Source organism: Sphaerodactylus townsendi, linkage group LG14 (genome assembly GCF_021028975.2).
Source record: "Sphaerodactylus townsendi isolate TG3544 linkage group LG14, MPM_Stown_v2.3, whole genome shotgun sequence".
Classification (NCBI taxonomy): domain Eukaryota; kingdom Metazoa; phylum Chordata; class Lepidosauria; order Squamata; family Sphaerodactylidae; genus Sphaerodactylus; species Sphaerodactylus townsendi.
The window spans coordinates 20,465,961-20,483,286 of record NC_059438.1 but is presented as its reverse complement, the minus strand read 5'-3'; the positions used below and the strand labels follow the sequence as shown (position 1 = coordinate 20,483,286).

Genomic DNA, 17,326 nt, shown 5'->3' with positions numbered 1-17,326 from the left:
CTTTAGCGCTGTCCAGAATGAACACGCGTGGTCTCGCGAAGAAGGGTGCTTGTTTCTGCATTTGGCTGGAAAAGCCACAAAATAGCATTTTAAAACACACCAATCGAGCACAAGAGCAGTGCTGTCGATGGAAATTGCTTGACAACTATTCCCACGATTTTCTGGAAAAGTTAGTTCAACTGAAAGGGAGCAAGACCATTGGCTGACAGCCTGAAATATTATTGCCTGCAATGGAAGCGGACATTTCCCCAAATTTGCTCAGCATCCTAATCATGCCAGCTAAAACTACTTACATCTGGAACACATTATGCGCATTGTCAGTGTTCAGCAAAATAGCTGCTCCACTCCACCCATCTCAACCAGCCCAGATTCTGAGACCAGTGAAGGGTGTATGGGGGTAACCAACCTTATTAGAGGTGGGCTCCTTTAGCCTTTGGAACTCCCTTCCACCAGCAGTGACATAGAGTTGCCAGATGCAGCCTGAGAAATTCTTCAGAAGGGTGGAGTTCAGTTTGGAGATGGAACTCACTGGGGGTGTGATGCCATCCCAAGCTGCCATTTCCTACCAGAGAACTGGTGAGTGTAGCGTAGAGATCAGCTGTAATTCTGGGAGAACTGCGGGCCCCAATTGGCAACTGTAAAGTCATGAGTGGTGGGTTTTTTCCAACAGGCCTTCCTGAGCAAGCTGACGATTTGCGGTTGTTCTAGCAGGCCTCTGAGCTACACTGATATAGCTGTGGTACCCACTGTAACATACCTGATGTGATTTATTTTCTGCTTCATATCCTGTTTTAAGTAGAATTGAATTAGTTGTCAAACCCAGATTGTTTTTGTTTGCTCTGTTCTAGCAAAAATGTGGGCTATAAATAGTCTAAAAAACAAAAACAACATACAGAACACCAAAATCACACATCATGTCTTCTAAAATCCTGTTAACGCAAAACATGTATTAACTAAAAGAAATTTTATTGAAATACTATGCATTGTGGCTGTAAATTATGATTTATTCCATTAAAGCACGTTTAAACCCTGCTATATGCCAGACTTTTTTTAATGCTGTGAATTCCTGATAAAACATGTTATGAAAAATGAATTTCTGAGAAATGTTCTCCAGTTTTGAAAGCTTTTATTTTCCATTAAACAATCTAAAGATTTCTAAAACAGGCAGAATCCATATTGGTATTCAGAATAACCAATTCTTCTTAACTTCTTTGTACTGTGAAAAATTTCCTTGCTGTCAACATTTATTGTTACAGATGGGAAGACCTGTAAAATCATTTACAAGGGAAGTTTTTGGCAACAAATGAATACGCCCCACAACATTCAGAGTTATGAAGTGATGGAGAAAGAAACTCTAAACCAGTCCAATGTGGAGCTTCCTGTTTCCAATCAAAAAGCTGACATATGTGACAGATTACTTTGCAGACTATTCTGTCTGCCTCTTACGCACATATGTAAATACAGAGGAATAACTTGATTCGGGTTTCAGCTGAAGTATACGCTGAGCTAACACTGTCAGAAGAAATTCATGTATTGCATGCTAAATTAGTATAGATTCACATGACATTTTCCCCCTCCATCACCAGTGTGACTTTTTCAACCATGCTTGATAGAAAGCCCCACAGTACATAGTTGTGTGACAGCATTTGTAACAGTCATTTTTATTTCATGGCTTCTGCATTTATAGGGCATAACAGATGACCCAGTTCTACAGGGATCCCACAATAATGTGACTAGAGAAACATTTGTTGTACAGTTGGGCAGAAAAGTGTTTGCATTTGTTGTATTTTCAAATGAAGAAATCTTATTTAAAATACTGAGTTTTAGACATACAGGCAAATATGTCCTTACAATCATGTTCTGAACATAAGTGTTGTTTAAACTGCCACATAGTGCAAACCCTTTATCATTTATTCTTTTAGAGATCAGCAGGCAGGGAAGGAGGAACTGGTAAAACACTCTTGTAAGCTTTCAGTCGACAGAAAAGACATCTAGTTTCCACTTTCTCTTCCTTCTCCTGGAATATTAAGAAAGGCTTCTCACATTCTTCACACTAATTGAGAGAAAACACACCAGAGATTCAAATGCAATAGGTATTTCAACAACACTAAAAGCAAACAATTAAAAGCATCAATTTTAGAAGCATTTTATTTTGCGCTGTTGTTCTGCCTTGGCTTAACACTGTGCATCTAACGGCTCTCTTATATGAATATATACTGACCTTGGCTATCTTTGAGCCTCTTGCCTTTATGGCATGTATTACCACAGGGACGTCGTTTGCGTTTTCAATGTCCCATAACCTCAAAGTGGAATCCTAAAACATTAGAAATATTTTGACCAATTAGCTGAATTCCCTCCCTACCAATAATTTAAATCTTGCTACTGTCCCACCAAAAGATAAAAATGCAGATCTGAGTTGTTCGAAGGAAGTGAAAGTAGTGTGCTTCCACTTAGGAAAAAAAGTCCCAATATTAAAATGGGGGTTGTAGATAAAACCACCTGTATCTCTGGAATCCCCTGGGCTATCACAGCAGTTTTAATTGCATTCTGCTCAACAGCCCCTGAGGCTCCTCCCTCACTAATCATTTTTTTCAATTCAGATCCCAGATTTTTCCAAAATGGCCACCACGAGTAAAAACGCCTGTATCTCTGGAATCCCTTGGCCTATCACAGTGGGGTCACCTCCATCCATCGGTTTTTAAAAACCCAAACCTTCCAATTTCATCATTTTTTCTGGACCCCAAAGATGGCTACCACCTCCTTTCAATACCAAGAAGGTTCAGGCAGTGGCTGAGGATTAATTCAACACTGGGATTCTATCTTTCTGTGAGTCTAGGTATAGCAAGCATAGTTTCCAAATGCATGCCTGATACAGTGGAAGGAAGGAGCTGTGTCCAACGTAAGACACCTTTCCAAAGATCTTCAGAACAAGAATGTGCCACCGGATGAAAATGCTCTTCTGTAATTTTACAGCATGCAATCCTAAACAGAGTCACAGTTTTCTAAGTCCATGGAAGTCAATGGCCTTAGAAGGATATACCTCTGCTTAGGATGGCATTCTCAGAAGATGATCTGCTGGGTCATTCCCCCAAACCTGCAAGCTTGTTTTTCTAGAACTGCTTTTTAATTGGTACCTTTGACGAAGTTACGATCAGCTTCTTGTTGCTACTAATTGCAACATCTGTTACCCAGTGGTCATGACCCTGTAGAGAAAACCATTTTTCAGCGTTAGGATAAAATCGGAATTTCCTGAAGTACTTAACTTAGTTTTTTTTAATCAGCTCCTAACACGAAATGAAAGACTTTCCGATTTCAGGCTCCTTCTCCTGAGGGTGCGTGCGTGCACACGCGTCCATGCATGCCTGCTGTCAAGTTGCTTCTGACCTATGGTGACCCTATGTATTAATGATCTCCAAGATGTCAAATTGCTAACAACCTTCCTCAGATCTTGCAGACTGAGGGCTGTAGCTTCTTTATAGAGTCAATCCTCTTTCATACATTCTGAAAAAAAGGTATGCATGCTAGATTCTATCTCTGCTGTTAGAAATACTTTGCTTAGAGTTAGAAACGTAGAAACGTAGAGATGGAAGGACCTCAAGGGTCATCTAATCCAACCAGTGGCATACCGCTAATGGGGACATGGGGTATCTCATGTCCCCAGGCGCACACTGTTTCGTCATGTGGGGGGATGCCGGGCCCCCCCCCCCCACGTGACGAAATGGCTTGCACCGTAGCCACGTTCAGCTGACCCCTCCTGGCCTCCCTGTACGCCAGTTTCTGCATAAGAGTCCATTACATTATTCTTGTGCAAAGAACTTTTATTATGTGTTTATCATTAACTGGCAGACTGCTCCTGCAGCCCCACCAGTTGCATACCTCTTCAAAATCAAAATTAAGTTCCATTTTGGCACAGTGGAAGCTAACACAGTACAGTACCTTTAAACTTATCTTTTTATAGGCTTGTGTAGAATCCCAGACAACTACGGTTTTGTCAAAACCGCCCGATACCAGAAGTGACGCTGAAATACAGAATTAGAAAGTCATAACCACCGCTTTGCATTCTGACTGTACAGAGGTGCATTTAGGCAAGGAAGACCTGACCATTAACCCAGCTTAAATACAGCATTAAAAATCCATTATCAGAGGCTACTTTCTGGAAGGTTTTAATGGGTTCAAAAGCGAAGTATACATTTATACACGATCTAGACATTCAAAATAATCTTGTGGTGGAACTTTGCTGGGAACACACCTCGTCTGATGATAGATACAGGAAGTGTGTGTTTGCTGACAATAAAATCTCTTTGGACTGGTAAAGCTAGTGTACACGACTTCTGTGATTTAAAGCAGATAGGTTTCAAGACTATGTATCAATTGCAATGTCACACTAGTCCAAGAGCGTTGCAACCCTTCCTGAATGCCGGTTTGTTCTTCACAGTGACATCAAAATGTTTGCGAGAAATAATTAAGTACATTCTGCAGGATACTGTAAAGTGTTTCACGCAGCCAACATGAGTTGAGGCGGCCCTGAGATGACGTAGTCAAGATTTAAAGACCTTTAATGGCATTTTAAAAGAAAACAGTGTGGTCCATGGCGAATGAAACAATTATCAGAGAATTATAATTATAATGAGAAAACCATCAAAGTATTATCAGTATTAAAATTGGTATACTAAAAATAAGTATTTATAGTATAAACAACCTAATTATTTCTAGTCCAGGGGTAGGGAACCTTTAACACTCAAAGAGCCATTTGGACCCGTTATCCATGGGAAAAGAAATCACTTGGAGCCGCAAATAATTTTTGACATTTAAAATAAAGATAACACTGTATATATTGGGGGGTTTTACCTTTTACTCCGCTCATTCTGAGAAGCGCATGGATGCGCCCGCCCTGCCTGCCTACACCAGAGGCTGAGGGCAAGAGATGGAGACCAGTGGCTTGGCAGCCTGCGCCCGGCAGCGCCCGGGAAAGCGCCCACCCGGCTCCAACGAGGGCGAAGCGAGAGGGAAAGTGTGAGCAGCAACTGGCCGTGTGAGCAGTTGGTGCGCCCACCATGCTGCCTGCAAGAGGCCCGGAGCAAAGAGATAGAGACCAGCTGACTGCGGCTGCGATGGACACGCCAGTGCAAGAGAGCAGAAGAGAGAGCATCGCGGAAATCTCGAGCCGCAGGTTCCCTACCCCTGTTCTAGTCAGTGTGTTTCTGGTGAGTTCTTTTGTTCAGTGCAGCAGCTAAAAAGGTAGCAACAGAGGCAGTCATTTTTGCATCCCAATCTGCTAAAAGGAACTGGGTGAGTTCTCTCTCGTTGTTAGATCTGTTGGTATCTGTCAATAACTTACCAAGTAATGCATGCCAACATAACAAATACCTGATGGGAATGTGACAGCACCTGACACAGATGCTAAGTAAAACAGTCATTCATCCTGTCTACCAGCTTATGATCTTGCTCAGCAGGGATAACTGGGCCATTAAGGGGCCAAGCCACAAGCCAGGGGACCCAGCTGGCCATGGAAATTACAGAGATATCTGCTAAGCTGATGCTTTCTCCTGTGCTTCTGGGAGCTGAGTCCAACCTGCACTGCACTGGAAGAAACATGATGCTTGTTGCCACAATTGGCTGGGTCAAAGGGAGCCTGCAGCATCGGCTGTGGTTGCTCCTGGCCACCAGGGCTGCTGCTCATCGGCAACATTCGTGGCAAGTTAAACAGCCAGTCCCCTCCTGCAGTTATGTTCTTCGGAATGGCAACAAACCAGCATTAAATCAAGCCTGAACTGAAAATGTTTCTGATTCTCTGGTTGATGAGAACAGAATGAATGAATTTAGCAGAGAAATCAGCAAGCATTCAGCACATCATATAGCTTGGTACTTTATTTCTCAGCTCAGTTAAGTGCTCTTACAGTAAACCTTAATATCAATTAAGGAGTGTTTTAGAAGGCTGATTACAGACCAGTGCAAGCTATCAACTTCAAGCTATCAACTCCAGTTTACCTCAATTACGCAAGCAACCATTTAATCAAACGGAAAATCGTTTTGTTCTGAAAGTGAGCACTGAATTAGTCATGTGGCTTGAATGAGACCTTTGTGACTCATTTGGAATAAATATCATGCACATTTATGCAAAGATGTCTTAAAAAATTGTGTTCTGCATAACTCACCGTCTTTACTGAAAATGCAGCAGCCAATGATACCTAGATGACCTTGCTCCAAAACGATGGGTCCGTGAGAACGAAACTCCCCTGTTCTGACATCCCATAATTTTAAGACTTCATCCCAGCCTGCTGTGCACAAATAATGGCCGTCCAAGGAGAAACAGCAGTCTGAAATTGCATTGGTATGTGCCCTGAAAGAGAGGATGAAACAAAATCACAACAACAGGATACTGGAATATTTATTGGGTTTACCAGTTAACAGGACACATGAGAGATTTGACCTAGATAGTAGGCCTAGACTGAGATTTGACCTAGATAATAGACCTTACTGGATGGCCCAGGCTAACTCAATCTTGTCAGATCCCAGAAGCTAAGCATGGTCAGTCCTGTTTAGTACTCAGATGGGATATCTGCAAGGAAATCTAGGGTTGCTATGCAGAGTCAGGCAATGGCAAACCACCTTGCATTGAAAACTATACGGGATTACCATAATCTGGCTACAACTTTACAGCACTTTACAGACATGCTGCAGAGCAGAAGATAGCAAAGAAAACACTGGCAACAGGATTACTGGAACATTAATTGGGTTCATTTCTCAATAGGGCACATAAGAGATTTGACTTGGATACAAGGCCTATACTGGGTGGCCCAATCTTGTCAGATCCTGGAAGCTAACTAAGGTCGGCCCTATAGCAAGGATAGATAGCAAGGAAGTCCATGGTCACCAAGCAGAGGCAGACAATGGCAAACCACCTTTGTTTGCCTCCTGCCTTGAAAACCCTAAGGGGTTGCCATAAGCTAGCCAGAATTTGATGGCACTTCACAGACATGCTAGGGTTGCAGAGAATATCAAATAGCTGGCTACCGCTCTGCCTGGGAGTTCTTGTGGTTTGTTTTGTATATATTCTAGCTCTAATTCTTTTAATGATTCGTGGTTGGTTTTATAGGTTTTTAATGTGATTTTTATTGTGTATTTATTGTGTATTCTGTATTGTGTATTTTTATTGTGTATTATGTCAGGAGTGCTTTGATTGTGTGTTCCTTCATTGCAGGGAGTTGGACTTGATGGCCCTTGAGGTCTCTTCCAACGCTATGGCCCCTTCCGCACACGCAAAATAATGCGTTTTCAAACCACTTTCACAACTGTTTGCAAGTGGATTTTGCTATTCCACACAGCTTTCAAAGAGCACTGAAAGCAGTTTGAAAAGTGCATTATTCTGCATGTGCGGAATGAGCCTATGATTCTATTTTGAATTTGTCAGCCACATTTGTAGTCGTGAGGGCAGAAAGTAGGATATACATTTTTGTAAAATAAAAAGTGGTCTCTTGGTATAGATATACGTTTTCTGAAAATGTGAAGCAGCTCTGAGTGCAGAAACATTTTTTCTCTTAACTGAGGGATTCAAAAGACTTCAGCAAAGAAGAAGCAGCTTTTCCAAAGAACAAAAATAACTTTTCCTAAAAACCAAGCGACTGAATTATAATCAAAGTTTCTTTACGCACCAGGCATTGAACGCTTTCTTATCTGAAATGATGTAGCTATTTGAAAACTAAGCAAACATAAAAGCGAAAGGTAACCAACCGCACAATAAAATCCAATGCTGAAAGCAGCCATGGTGTTTAGGAAAGAGCATCTCCAATGTATGAATGTGTCAGGCTGGCAATATTTGATGTGGAGAACCGTTACAGGCCCTTCTGCAGACAAGTAAGCTACATGCATTCTGGTTTAAATTCAAAGTAGGATTATTCAAACATTCCACGTCTGAGGCATGAAAGCCAAACAAATTTTCTAGCTGTTTCAAAGGGCAGCTTTAACAGCACTCGAGTTTGATCATTAATGCTAGCATGATACAAAAACCAAGCAGGGCAATCCTCACATGTCCTGTTTTAATGTCCGTATAAACCATCTCTAGAACCATTCTTATAACTCCACCTCTGTCATCCATGGGATGTAAAATTATTTTGCTTTAGCTGGATTGCTCTCCAAGGTTTTGTCTTTGGAATGACCCTAGAGGCTTTAACAGAATATAATTGGTTTTCTCCTGTAAACCCAGGATAACAATTTCCTCTCTGCCCACTTTAAATGAAGAGAAAATGCTTAAGCAACTGCTGGGTCATCAGATGCCTCGATGCTTCTTACTTTTCAACTGTGATTGTGGTGGACTGGGCTAGGATATCCCAGAATTTTATAGACATGTCAGATGACACTGTAGCTATCCGCTGGTTGTAAGGATCAAAACGGCATCTTCTCACTGTACTTCTGTGGTGCTCTAAAACAAACAAAGCCCTCATAAGCTTGCACCTTTAAAGGTGTTAAGACAAGGACATTTCGTTATACACAGGTAAAACTATCCATTATTTCTAAAGGCTAACTGTGTCTTGCTTTCAATTCCTTTTGCATTAATTGCATATTTTAGAAAATTCAATTCACTGTAGCCCAGAAACATAAAACAGGAACTCAGATTTTACCTCTTGCCTTTAGTACTGCATATACAAGTAAAATAGAGCGGCTATAATTTGCCCAACACCAAAGAATATAGGCTTGATAAAGAAAAAAGGAATAACAAATAAAACACTAGAAATGTCAAAGAGAAACATGGCAATTCAGTAGTGTCAACAACAGGGATCCCCATGAGTCAGAAACAACCTGACAACACTTAACACGCACAAAATAATGTTAGCATTATTGCCTTGTATTTTTGTTTAAGTCAGTTTACACACCCACCTACTATTTGATTTTTGCAATTTATAACCACACACCTATGAAGCCTCAAAGTGACTCATATATCAAGAGTCCCTGGCAGTGCAGTCTTCAACAGAGTTATACTGTTCTACATCCACTGAAGTCAATGGACTCAGAAGGGTGTATCTGTATTTAGGATTGCATTGCGAGGATTTCAGATGCGTTAGATTCATAACTGAGCAAAAAGGAAAACGAGAAAAAGTAATAGTCATATTAAACAATTTAGGAGTGAACGGTATGATCTGATCCTTCCAAGCAGACGAACGCATCCGGTTGCCAGTGATCTATCTTGAGCTCTGAGGATTCGAGGGAACATTTGTTTATTTATTTAGAACACTTCCCCCCCCCCCCCCACGCTTCCTTCAAATTGCAGACAACATTCACTCTATTTTATGTTCACAACAACCCTGTAAAGTAGGTTAAACTGAGTGACAGTGACCGGGTCAATGTCATGTGCTGAATACCAAGTTTGTGACAAGTTCTTAGTGCCACCCCTTTACATAAGCCTCGGTCCTTCAGCCCTTTTCTCAAGTCACAAAGACTACTGCTGCCTCCTACCTCTTTGCTCCCAAACAGCCAGCCACAGCTTTTCCCATGAAAGGAAATTGAACATGGCATTCTTTTTCAGCTCCTTTCATAAAACAGCCTAGTCTCAATTTAAGTCGTTTCTGAAAGGAGGTTGATGAGGGGTAAGAACTGTGATGATTACATATATCAATTCGTGTGCAAAGATGACAATGGCATATCGTAACAGCCCTGCCCAAAATCCCTCTAAAATGAGACCAAGAAGAAGAAGAAGAGCTGGATTTATATCCCCCTTTCTCTCCTATAGGAAATTCAAAGGGGCTTACAAACTCCTTTCTCTTCCCCCCTCACAACAAACACCCTGTGAGGTAGCTCCGAAGAACTGTGACTAGCCCAAGGTCACCCAGCTGGCATGTGTTGGAGTGCACAGGCTAATCTGAATTCTCCAGATATGCCTCCACAGCTCAGGTGGCAGAGCAGGGAATCAAACCCAGTTCCTCCAGATTACAGTACACCTGCTCTTAACCACTACGTCACTGTTGCTCACAGAAGCGGTATAAAGAAAAAGATATTAACCCTAGTTACCTCTGACGTACGCCACCTGTTCAGCATTTTCTGCATCGACAAGGCATATAGCATTCTCTATGTCCGAACCACAGACGATGTATTTACCATCATGAGAAACATCACACGACGTTAGGACGTTATCCTGCTCCACAGACCACTGCGGAAGACCACAAATGCTGCTGAAATAGTGCTTTAAGGGTTAATGATCAGGAAAGGTTCAATCCCACACACACAAACTGGCACTGATCTGGATAAAATCAGTGATTGCTACGACTCACTGAAGGGTCGGGTTATTGGGTTCGTCATGAATCAATGCATTTTGTTGAGACTCAGCCATGACTACCTTTAGTTGAGTTGAAGGTATTAAATGGAACCATAATAACTAAGCAAAGAATTCTATTATCTCCAGTTCCATTAAGAACCAAAATAGATGAGTTAAAAGGGATCTGTGAGCTGATTTTTAGTTTTATCTGAAATGCAGGTATGGCTAGGTGACTACAAATTTGACTGGAGCAATAGCAAGAGAGGAGAGGGCACACCACAAACAGGAAGTGCGTTGGGACAAGATTTTTTGCCCCGACGCACTTTCTATCCCACCACACCAGAGAGCTGGTGGGTAATTGACCCCAGGTACATTTTCTAAGGTAAACTTTTAGTTTCCCTTAAAGGGAAATTAAAGCTTAATTTGTAGTTAAGAAGAAGAGGTGGATTTATATCCCCCCCTTTTCTCCTATAGGAAACTCAAAGGGGCTTACAAACTCCTTACCCTTCCCCCCCCCCCAACACACACCCTGTGAGGTAGGTGGGGTTGAGAGAGCTCAGAAGAACTGTGACTCGCCCAAGGTCACCCAGCTGGCGTGTGCTGGAGTGCACAGGCTAATCTGAATTCCCCAGGTAAGCCTCCACAGCTCAGGCAGCAGAGCGGGGAATCAAACCTGGTTCCTCCAGATTAGAGTAGACCTGCTCTTAACCACTACGCCACTGCTGTTCCTGCTGCAAACAGACTTGTCAAAAAATCAATACCTACAAGCACTTTTCCGGTTTCTATATCCCAGGTTTTCAGTGTTTTGTCGTATGACACTGTTATCAACCTAAAAACAAAAGAGCAAAATTACTTCTTGATACATGTGCTTCATGTTCCATTTCTGCTTGGGGGCCTGCAGTGGGAGAGCAAAAAGTGCCAGAAAAATTCTCAGAAGCTAATCGGGTCAGCCTGAGTTAGTCCTAGGACGGGGAGACCCCCAAGGATGTCCAAGGTTGCTACAGAGATGCAGGAAATGGCAAACAGCTTCTGTTCATTTCCTGCTTTGAAAACCCTACAGGGTTGCCATAAGTCAGCTATGACTTGACAGCACTTCACACACAGAGACTTCAGGAGCCACTACGTGGCTGGACACAGGCTAATGTTTTTTCTCAACCTCACGCTATACAGACTACGAGCAAAGCCCACAACAACAAGCAGCAATAAGTGGAAAGGCAGTTGTGCTTTTGCGAGTTTTGCCACTTTTATCTTCACTGAGCTTCTCTGCCTTTCCAAGATGCAAAGCAGGCAGCTAAGAAACAGGTGTAAAAGCACCCAGTACAGGCATGGAATGAGATGAAAAGGTGCACATTTTCCCCAGCTGTTTGCTAGGTAGCCATCACGTCAACAGGGATCCTGTGAAGATGGGAGAATTTGCTTGCCAAATTCAGACCGTAACTGGGCTTGCTTAATAGATGCTGTGACTATCCTCACCGTGTCAATTTAGCTGTACTCACAGTGGGGTACAAAGCACTGGAAATAAGGTTGCTAACTGCCTTGAGAAACAAAAGTCCTGCCCTTTTCACAGATATTGTGATGTTGTGATGTTGTATACCAGGTGGTATACCATGTACACCCATGACATCGAAAACGTCAGCTGCCCATTTCTATGCGCTAAAACCTCTGTTAAAGGGACAGATTGTTGGCAACCCTGGCCGGGGTGGGTGGATCAATGAATTCACTTCATCAGAACATAAAAGTCTGTTTCCAGGTCCTTGCTACTTAAGAGTGGACACAGGGGGAAGGTTTTAATTGTCCAGTATTTTCCTGACTTGAAAGTGGGCTTGAGTTTCTGCAAAACAGATCCCCTTCGGGGATCGGGCGTTATATAAATTGAAGAAATAAATAAATAAAATAAATAAATAAACAATGCCACCCTAAGAACTCCTTTTAAGCTTAGGAACTCTTTTCCCCTTTGAGAAACCTGAGTTGGATTCTGAGTCAATTTACTTAGGATTATTCTCCAAGGTATGAGGACCAGCTTTGCTGTGTATTTTGCAGTAGCTAATGCTGCTTGGTAACTTTCTGTCATTGACACAGCAGTCGAAAACCACCACGAGACATTATACCACAAAACGACTCAACAACATTGACCAAAACCTGGTAAACCTCTGCATATATATATACTGAAATAACAATTTATTTTCAAGACAAAAATAGCATTTCTTTCTGAATTTCTGATAGCCTGCATACTCTTACCAAAATCACCCTCCAGTGTCTTTTTGTTTTCACAAAAAAACAAAGTAACACAACATGCATATTACTACATATACACAATTTAAAAAATAAAATAAAAATCAATTGCAATAATAAACACAAGGAGGCAAGAAATTTCAAACATTGATTTTTCTGACAACCAGAAAATGATGGATTTTTGCACACCTCTTATTTATAGCTAGATTAGGTTGCTAGAATCTCTTCTATTTCAATTCAAACATCATAATGCAATATTGCTGTAATCATGAATGCACTGATTTTTTTTTTTATTAAAGCGGTTTAAAGAATGTTTTGCAGAAACTCAACTGAACTTTTCCCTGGCTGTCTACCAAAATTTGCCAGTGGGGGCGCTGATACCAGATATTCTCTCCCTTCTGGTTTCTGGATAGAAAATCAACTAAGGCTGCTGCTATGCACACACAAGGTCTTTGTTCATTTGTTTGCAATTCTTACATTGCATGCCTACAAACTGCAATAAGGAAAACTGCTGGAGAGCCTTCATCAGTGGTGGGATCCAAAAATTTTAGTAACAGGTTCCCATGGTGGTGGGATTCAAACAGTGGCGTAGCACCAATGGGGCTGGACGGGGCATGACAGGGGCGTGGCCAGGCATTCCAGGGGCGGGGCATTCCTGGGCGGGGCTGTGGCAAGGATGCAGCCACTGCGCTGGTCCTTGGGCGGGAAACGAATGCACGCAGGCGCAGGCTGCCACGCACGCCAGTGCACCTCCTGCTAGACTGCTTCAAGTTCTGTGCGCTACTGCTGAGAGGAGGGGCGTAACTAAGGCAAAAATCACGTGGCAAAATCACCAATTAGTAACCCCTTCTCAGCACACACAAATAATTAGTAACCTACTCTCGGGAACCTGTGAGAACCTGCTGGATCCCACCTCTGGCCTTCATTATCCTGTTAACGTGATGGAGGGGCATACTCTGGGAATATCTGCAGGTGTTGTCTACTTCTTTCTCGTCTGCTGCAAGAGTACCTGTACCAAGTTCTGCAATTATTTTTTTCCTTCACATTAAACATAGTATTGCCTGCCTCTCCCATGTATCCTTCCAACTTTTTCCAGTCTTTACCTACTCTATACTTCACCTCACAGCTCAGAATTAACATGTGTTCTTTAACTTTATTTTAAATTTTAACCTGCCCTCACCTGGCCAAGCTGGGTTCAGCTTCAGCCAGCTTTGATCATCTTAATTTCATAATGCATACTGGTCAGGAAAATGTGCTACATACAGATTATTTCCCAATGGGGGAAAAGTGACTGAATGTTTCTATAAAATAGCAAGTCCAATGAATGAAACGGGAGCTTCTCTACATACTTTGCTGGGCAGGATTACATTTTATTTGCTAAGGCTACAATCCTTAAAGAAATTTTCCTTGGAGTTAGCCCCAGTTAATAACATTGGATTTCCTTCTTTGGAAAGTTGCTTGGGCCTGCTAAGTTTTATCACCATTTTCCCTCAGATCTGGTAAAAAGGTCCAATTCAGTTTAACACATAATCAATACTGTTGCATTATTCATTCACCTTCTGTTATCTGGACTCAGGCAGCATTCTGAAATGGGTCCTGAATGCTCTTCCAGAAAGGTCTGAATTGGGGCCCTTTGAGAAATGTCCTTCAGTAAAAAAAGAGTCTTGATTACAATCCAGCCAGTTAAGATAACAAAACAATAGTGACTGTAAAACACTAATTAGGAACCCAAATGTTTCATTAGGCTAATTCTAATACTTCTGCTTATAAGCGGACGACAGAATTTGGGGATTTGAACGGCAAAATGGATCATACTAGAGGTCAGTGCATTTTCCCCCAACAGAGATCGATTCAGGACACTTAAAAGGAAAAAAAAATCAACCATGTACAACATAGGTTATATATCGGTAAGTTATTCCCTACCACCCATTCTGGTTTTCCAGTGTCTAGGGTCAAAGAGCGTTTATAATACATAACTGACTTTTTGCTGTGGAAAGTCATTAATATCATCTGTCTAGTCTTCTTCAGAATACATTATAAACAATGATCCATCATCAAAACTTGTACAAGTGAGATCTGCAAGCCAAATGTTGAGAAGTAGGAAAGACTGCCATTTTAATTAAGCATGTGTCAGTTTCAAACACGTTAGACAGGTTTTGAAAAATCTATTGTGGATATTCACAAATGACTCACTCAGTATTTGTTTAAATCTGATAATTATGGCTGCAATTTTACAGCACTGTGATCCGTCGCTTCAGGTTTGTGACAGCTTACCCAGAGTTTCACTGTACTGTCATAAGAGCCTGAAATAATTTTTGTATCGTCAAAACACAAATGACAAGAGGTCACGGCGTCTGAATGTCCTTTTAAAACCTTACGACGAATCTAGGAATGAACAGAACGTGTAATTCATTCTTATCTGTCCTGATTTTTTTTGGAGACACAAGAGTCTAAAAGGGAATATTAGTAAATTGAAATAATCTAATAAGGCATCATTTCTGTTCATTGGGATGCAACCCGGAAACCACACAACACCACAACTTCTGTTCTCTTAAACAGTATTCATTCTTGTTCTCTCACTCATTCCCACATGAAACCTGCGTAATATACATTTTTCTCTGTACCTAGTCTACCTCATAGAGTTGTCATAACGATAAGTTGGAGGAGAACAACCGAGTCATAGCCAAAGCATTTGTGTATGCAGTCTAATACTCTGACAATAATCCGGCTCTCTTACAGCAAACGTTACATTTGGTCATGTAAACAGAGGATTTTTGTGATAAGTGAATGCATCCCAATGTTCATTCCTTGAAGCACCATCCTTAACTGTGCACATTTTCTGCTACCATAAAAAAAGCACATGCCACTTTAGGGGTAACCTGGACTCCCAAGTTTCCCTTTCTCACACAAGCACGAACAAGATTTCTACTCTGCCCGTTTTCAGACAGAGATCAGGAGCCTGCCCCAATCCCTCCCCCTCCCCAGCATTTCCCTCTTCCCGTTTTTTCTTTTACTTTAGTTGGTCCTAACAAAAGACATGAAACAATTTTTGGGATCCAAAATTTTTAGTAACAGGTTCCCATGGTGGTGGGATTCAAACAGTGGCGTAGCGCCAATGGGGCTGGGCGGGGCACGGTGGGGGCGTGGCCGGGCATTCCGGGGGCAGGGCATTAATAATTTTTCTGTTACTGTAAAAAACTCTTACTGTAAAAAAAACTTCCTAATTTCCAGCTGGTATCTTTCTGTCCATAATTTAAACTCATTATAGCAAGTCCCAGCGTCTACTGCCAACAGAAACAACTACTTCTCCTCTAATTGACTGCCTGTCAAATACTTAATACTTTCAAATACTTAATTTTGTTTCTAGAAATCAAAAGAAGGATGCTTTCCTTAAACAAGGAACTTCACCATATTTCTAAAACATGTTTTTAAAACAGCCCAACAGGGAGAATTATCCCATTTTCTACCTTCGCTAACCAGCCACATAGGAAACAACAGGACTTTATGATTTTTGGACCAAATGGAATTTCTAACGGAAAAGCAGACCCAATTAGTAACCCCCTCTCGGCACACACAAATAATTAGTAACCCACTCTCGGGATCTGGTGAGAACCTGCTGGATCCCACCTCTGAAGGTGGCTCTAGCAACTTCCCCTCCACCTTCTCCTCGTGCCAGAAGGAAGCAGGCCACAGCAGCTGCTAACCCTTTCCCTTTCCACACCTTAGCTAGCCTGTTATGGTCCTGCTCCTCCTGGTGTGGCAAGACAACTAAGGGGTCTGAAATGGTTTTCCGAAAGGTCCCTGGTGGAGCCATCCTTGCACAGGCCTCCACTGTGGCCTCAGTTGCTTGGGGCAACCCTTGGATTCTCACCCACAGGCCGCGGCCCACCTTAGGCTCTTAGCAACAGGCCCGACAGGCTGCCTTGCTAGTCTTTTCCCCTGTGGGCCGACAGAAACTAACTCTCACTTGGTCTGTTTTGCTGCCTTTCCTTCCCCACTTTGGCTCTCCTCTTCTCTCCAGGTGCCTCCTCGCACAGCTCCGCACGATTCTGAGAACTTTACACTACCATCCAAAACAAAGCTGCACACTTCGAAACCCACTTGACTTAAATGGACTTGGAAGGCTACAATTCTACTGAGGATGGCACTGTTTTATTTGGGCTGTGCTCTCGAGATCTGAAATTACAACTGATCTACACACTACAGCAGTGGTGGCGAACCTATGGCACGGGTGCCAGAGGTGGCACTCAGAGCCCTTTCTGTGGGCACGCATGCACAGAGTTCATCATGTGGGGGGGGGGCAGAAAATCACCCACACACACACCCCTAGGCTGGCCTGGGTATGATCCTTTGCCTGGGAGTAAGCTTGGTTGCTGGCAATGGGGCTTGCTTCTGAGTAAACCCTCCTAGGGTCGTGATTCATCCATTCGAAACATTGCACGGTTGCTTCACCAAGCTTACTCCCGAGTAATATGCGCCTCGGAGCCAACTGTTTTTTCTAAAACCTCAGTATTTAGGTTAAATTGCCGTGTTGGCACTTTGCGGTAAATAAGTGGGTTTTGGGTTGCAATTTGGGCACTTGGTCTCAAAAAGGTTCACCATCACTGCACTACAGAGATCAGTTCACCTGAAGAAAATAGATGCTCTATAGAGCTATACCCTGCTGAGGTACCTCCCCTCCCTAAATCCTGCCCTCCCCAGGCTCCACCATAAAAAATCTTCGGATATTTCCCAGCCGAGAGTCGGCAGCCCTACATTCAGAGCCCCAAATGGGTATGCTATCCAGCACTGAGGAAACTTCACAAACCAAGAGCCTCTTTCCTGTTAGGCCATCTTTGTCAGTTGGGC

At 42.4% G+C, this 17,326-nt stretch overlaps 1 protein-coding gene across 1 annotated transcript; it reads right to left on the bottom strand.

Moving 5' to 3' along the window:
• Positions 1-1,157: 1,157 nt before the first annotated feature.
• On the bottom strand, positions 1,158-16,292 carry WDR88 (WD repeat domain 88). Its single transcript, XM_048516079.1, has 11 exons — positions 16,200-16,292; positions 14,753-14,863; positions 14,035-14,123; positions 11,012-11,075; positions 10,003-10,141; positions 8,290-8,419; positions 6,156-6,340; positions 3,937-4,019; positions 3,135-3,203; positions 2,222-2,314; positions 1,158-2,053 (listed from the first exon to the last, which is right to left on the bottom strand). Exons 1-11 carry the CDS (start codon positions 16,290-16,292, stop codon positions 1,919-1,921), a joined length of 1,191 nt encoding a protein of 396 aa, XP_048372036.1. The 3' UTR covers positions 1,158-1,918.
• Positions 16,293-17,326: the final 1,034 nt, after the last annotated feature.